Source organism: Azolla caroliniana, unplaced genomic scaffold, assembly GCF_043228905.1.
Source record: "Azolla caroliniana isolate FFs.n. ecotype wild unplaced genomic scaffold, voAzoCaro1.0.p SCAF_15, whole genome shotgun sequence".
Taxonomy (NCBI): Eukaryota; Viridiplantae; Streptophyta; class Polypodiopsida; order Salviniales; family Salviniaceae; genus Azolla; species Azolla caroliniana.
The window spans coordinates 7,929,873-7,935,173 of NW_028230450.1; the positions used below are offsets into that span (position 1 = coordinate 7,929,873).

Below are 5,301 nucleotides of genomic sequence, written 5' to 3' on the forward strand. Positions count from 1 at the left end.
ATTCAAAATTCTAGCACCTATTTTTAAGATCAGGTTCCATTTCCATTTTTTCCACAGAACCAAAATTCCTCTGATGATTTCAAAACTTATAGAATGGTTATTATTACATGTCTCCCAAGAAAACAATTATTGATGTGATACTATAAAGATCATTCAACCAACTCCCTAGTAAATATTGTTTAGTTTTAGTCAATTCACACTTACAAAAGTGTTTGAAGAAAGCTACGATCCTAACACACCTGCCTTGAAAATTCATAAATCAACAGAAAACTGGACATGTATAATTCAAGTGTATTTATACACTACTACAAGAGTAATTATAAAACCAGTATTTATACACTACAAGTTAAAGTGACAAGTTGAGGAAGAATCAAGCACAACATTTGTAAGATCAAGAATATATTAAACCAGTGTGTCGTAAGCGATAAATGGCTAAGGATAGATATGGCTTCAATGCAGAACGGTACCAAATAACTTAGTCCATGTTTTCACCTGTAGTTGGATGTGATTGATGAAGTACAGAAACAATATTATTAAGTTGGCAATACACAATAGTTACCAGGATAATATTGTAAAGATGAACACGAATCAGGCCCAAGTTCTAGTTTAAGGCATGTTTGTTGTCATTTAGCAGCATATGGCTAGTTCCTATTACTTCTAACCATATAGCTAAGTGCTCTCAACCCAAAGATCATTGTAAATCATTGTGTACTTAGGAAATCTTTTGAAGGCGTGATAAAATACATCATTATGCTTTCCCCAAGTGAAAGAACAGAGAGGCACACCAGGTTGATCTTAAACAAATGAAAAAAGAGCTCAAATTTAGCATAATTCAATTTAATTCAATGTTATGCCTGAAAATTGTAACCATTTATAATCAGATTGTTACATAAGCCAGAGTACTTTAATGATTGTCCTAATTCTCTACTTGGATTGCTTGGTGGGTGGGTGGTTTAACATGGTGATTAATGATGCCAAGAATCGAAAACATCATCATTATCCCATATAGGTGGTAGCATTAATATCACAGTTGTTAATGCAAAGAAATAATACATAAATTCTACTGAGCATTAGTTATAGGAAACCAGCTCAAGACAAAACAAAAAAGAAACAAATACTTCTCACAAGAATGCATCTTTCTCGAGTAAAGCAAGTATATCCTTTTGCTTGTTCAACTTAGCCACATCAATAGGGGTTTTTCCATCTGAATTCTCAGCAGTTCTGCGTTGACAAATGCAAATAAGAAAAGACAAAAACTTTAGGGTGAGATATGGTGGGTAAAGACAGGTATGGATATAGATATCTTACACAGCAGCACCATTCTTGAGCAACAACACCACACATTCAGTTCGCCCATAGCCAGCCGCGTAATGCAGCGGTGTATTTTTGTTCCTGTCCTGTGCATCAATGGCTGCACCAGCTTCTACCAGAGTTTCTGCACACTTGACCTTTTGAAAAAACAACATTATGCCATTTTCTACATCTATAATAGAAAGAATATATGTCATTCGAGAATGTTCGGAGAACAGTTCGTGAAGTCATCAGTTTTATCCTTAAGGTATACTACAGGAATTTGAGCCATACACTAGTTTCAGAAGCTAAAATCCATATTGATAACATACAGGAAATGATTTTTGTCAAATTAAACACCACCCAATCTCAAGGCATGTGTTACTGCAGGTGAGGGTGATACTAGCATCTCCAACGACAAAGAGAAACTTCATGCTTTAAAAGAGATGATGAACTAACTTACATTTCCATGGCCACAAGAGAAGTGTAAAGCTGTGCGACCTTGTGAGTCCTTCTCATCCTTGTCAGAACCATCCGCAAGTAATTTTTTAAGAATCTGACATGTAAATCATGGGATTTAAATTTCCAAGCGAATGTGCTAGAAAAAGGGCAAAACATCAAAACATCTCTTTAACTTAGGGAGACACTTCCAACAAGTTATTGATATCTCGGTGGTTTTCTCTAAAGAAAAGTGCACAAAAGAGTCACATCCATTGTATAAATACACCGACTTTTACCTCCACATTGCCTTTGCTAACAGCATGGTGTAGAGTGCTAGTTCTCTCTTCTTCACTCTGCTTTTCTTCAGTGTTCGTCTCGGATCCAGATGTGTTAGCCATAGCTTTTCCAAGCTTACGCAAGACCATAGGGTCATTCCAATACCTTCATGGAAGTAAGTCCAGTGGCAAAACATAAAATAATAGTATATTGATACTAAATTACACTACTGTTACTTGTATGTCATCAGAGCCCCTTTTAGCTTTCATTTTGGCGTACACTATATACAATTACTTGTGTATTACCACTTTTGATAGTAGCATGGCCATAGAGGTTAAAACCATGTAAGAAGTTCTTTCGATCAGAAGAACTTGATATACTCTAAGGGTTATTATAATTACAACTCACTTCATCATTGCGGCGGGACCCCCACTCTTTATTTCATCAAGGACTGCTTTCAGTTCCGGATCTTCTTGGACCTTTGCGATCTGAGCTTCTAGTTGCTCTTTCTGTGCTGGATTTGAGAGGTTTTGCATTACATTCGACATCGATGGATCCTGATAATTCATCATATCATAAATCCAAATGCATGGAGTTATACTATTTATGACATCATTATTTAAAGATTACTGGGATGGGTTTATTGGCCTAGCATCCAGGTCATAACACCACTGTAGTCTCCTCATAGATTGAGATTCTAGAAAAGCTATGGATACCACATAATCTACATCTACATAAGCATATACTAGTTTATAGATGGTTGATGTTTGGGTGGTGTGAATCTACATCTATTTCTCCAGTGATCTTTCATGAGTTTTCCCTCAGGATCTACCTGCATCACTGCAGACCCGAGCTTCTTTGCCATCGTTACAAATTGTGGATTCTGCATGACTTGTTGAAATGCACCCATGTACTTTTGATAATCCACCTGCTGCGGCATTGAGCCATCTTGCCTCACTTGTTGCAATTGTTGGGCAAAATTAGTGAAGCTTGGATCCTTTGCTATTTTCTCGGCTAGCTCTTTCACACTAGGATCCTGCCATAAGAGAAGATAATGAGCTAAATCAAAGGCGGGATTCTGTAATGACCGCTTCCATTCTTCATCAAGGAAGGTTTATCCATCAATCAAACATGTAGGTATCATCCATCCAACAGACTTAGCCATATGAAAGAACTGCTACAATATAATGAGAAAGTCACATCAAAGTATTATTATATCATGAGAACCTCTTTGACGCGATATCAGACCACGTATCAAAAAGAAAAAGAACAGCCACATTATTGCAAGTCACTATACTGAGTTTCTATGATTCCTATACACATCAAGCAAAGCCTCTATGGTGGTAGCAAAAGAGCATCCTTTCTCATCATTTCAAATAAGAAAATGCACACACACACACATAAACATACATGCAGTCATTTGTTAGAAATGAAAAGCGAGCTTTTACTTACAGAAAGGACATTTGACATAGTGGAGAAATCAAACGAACCGGATGCACGAGAAGTTCCTCCTACCCTCTGTTTAGGTGAATTAGACGAAGAGTCTGGAAAACAAAACAAAAAAAAAAAAGGATGTGGAAAGAGTAGGAAGATTTGGTGCTGAATGGGTTACATTACATGTCCTTAATTGAATTGTTTGGAGGCAGTACCAGAGTTCCTGCATTTCAAGTTCAAGTGTATGGGAGAGAGTTAGTTAGTTAGTTACCTTGTGAGGTAGGTGGTGGTGCTGCCATGCCTGCCTGCCTGCCTGCCTGCCTGCCTGCTCGCTCCACACACCCGCACGTCCTATGATGTGATGATGTGTGGGTCGTTTTATACCATGACCATACAATATATATATATATGTATGTCTGTCACTTCCAGTAGAGATATACGAAAAGTTTTTGAGTCTTCAAGAGGAGATGAAGAAGGGGATGGATCCCATTGGAAGGAAGAAGAGGAGAGAGTACATACAGATTTGGTTAGTATAGAGAGAGAGAGAGAGAGAGAGAAACCTATATCATCATCATCACCTACCTATGTATGTGTATACCTTATCTTATCCTCTCCTCGCTCCTTAACAACAATCTCTCTCTCTCTCTCCCTCATTTTAGCCATCACTTCGTCATATGAGGTCCAATTTGGACAATCTATGGCTTGAATCGAAGCTCACAACAAGGTCTACGGTATGTTCTATAATGATCAGTACTTTAATCAACTAAAGCTAACATGTACGTTTCAGAGGTATATTTCTTCTAGGGTTTGGTCCTACAATGAAACAACACTCCTACGTCCACCACAAAGTCCGGGAATATGATCGATAATGAGCCAAGATCACCAATGATTCTTATACCAATGCAACAAACTCAGCCACAGCGGAGATAATTCTTAAGAGTTCTTGATTTCTTTTTAAAAAACCATAAACGAGTAAGGTGACGAGATTACAACACTTAATGAAGGAGATTACTATAGAGAATGGAGGTCTTAGGAAAATTGTTTATTCGGAACAAATGAGTGCCTTAACAAGGTTGAGGTAAAAGAAACATTAAAAGACAAAAAAATGGACACAATGAGGTGAAATGTAGGTGAGATGAAAAATGTATGCACAACAAAGTCATGGGCCAATGTATGTGGTATTGAACTTGTCTATTACACATATGACGAATCAAGAGAAGAATGTAGAAAGCGTTGATGTCCGAGAACTGAAAGAATGTGAACGACAATAAAAATGGTGTTGCTCGTTCTGGAGAAATGATGATGGTATGGAAACACTAACATCTCTCGGAAAGGCCATTTGTAAATGCTTTAACATGCATTATGGTATATTGAATGTGAATGTATATGGGGCACACCGAGTAAGGAAACATGGTGTTGCTCGTTCTGGAGAAATGCCTATTGTATGCACAATGGTGGATGATACAAAGCGAAGGATCATACTTGAAAATAGTTGGGTATACCTCAAAGCATAGTTTCTAATATTCGCGTACATCCAATTTACTAGACGTACGCGAACGTTTGCAAACGTATGCGTATGATACACGATATTCGTTTGGCTTCTTTCTTTCTTTTTGACTTTTTTTGGGTTTTTTAAATTTTTGATATTCATAATTTTTTGTGAATAGAAGTGACATCTGACACAGATACACACACACTCTCTCTCTCTCTCTCTCACGAGAATTGACAGATCTTCTCTCTCTATAAAATCTAGATATCTAATATACATATTACACACTCCCTCACACAGACAAAACCCGTAGCTCCTCTCTCTTTCTCTCTCTAGAGTCTAGATATACACTCAACCACTGTCTCCTCACA

The 5,301-nt window shown here is 37.5% G+C and overlaps 1 protein-coding gene across 1 annotated transcript; it reads right to left on the reverse strand.

Annotated features, from left to right (window-relative positions):
* Nucleotides 1-848: 848 nt before the first annotated feature.
* Nucleotides 849-3,760, reverse strand: LOC147854523 (ankyrin repeat domain-containing protein 2A-like). The gene is made up of 8 exons (XM_087331268.1): nt 3,713-3,760; nt 3,460-3,551; nt 2,840-3,043; nt 2,416-2,564; nt 2,028-2,172; nt 1,754-1,846; nt 1,309-1,448; nt 849-1,221 (listed from the first exon to the last, which is right to left on the reverse strand). Exons 1-8 carry the CDS (start codon nt 3,738-3,740, stop codon nt 1,122-1,124), a joined length of 951 nt encoding a protein of 316 aa, XP_087187394.1. The 5' UTR covers nt 3,741-3,760; the 3' UTR covers nt 849-1,121.
* Nucleotides 3,761-5,301: the final 1,541 nt, after the last annotated feature.

What these genes read in the sequence shown, in the direction of transcription:
- LOC147854523 (XM_087331268.1), bottom strand. Translation starts at nt 3,740, where the DNA reads ATGGCAGCACCACCACCTACCTCACAAG. An exon ending in ACCACCACCTACCTCACAAG is followed by an intron (nt 3,552 to 3,712) that starts GTAACTAACTAA and finishes TTTGTTTTCCAG; the next exon opens with ACTCTTCGTCTAATTCACCT. An exon ending in CTATGTCAAATGTCCTTTCT is followed by an intron (nt 3,044 to 3,459) that starts GTAAGTAAAAGC and finishes CTCTTATGGCAG; the next exon opens with GATCCTAGTGTGAAAGAGCT.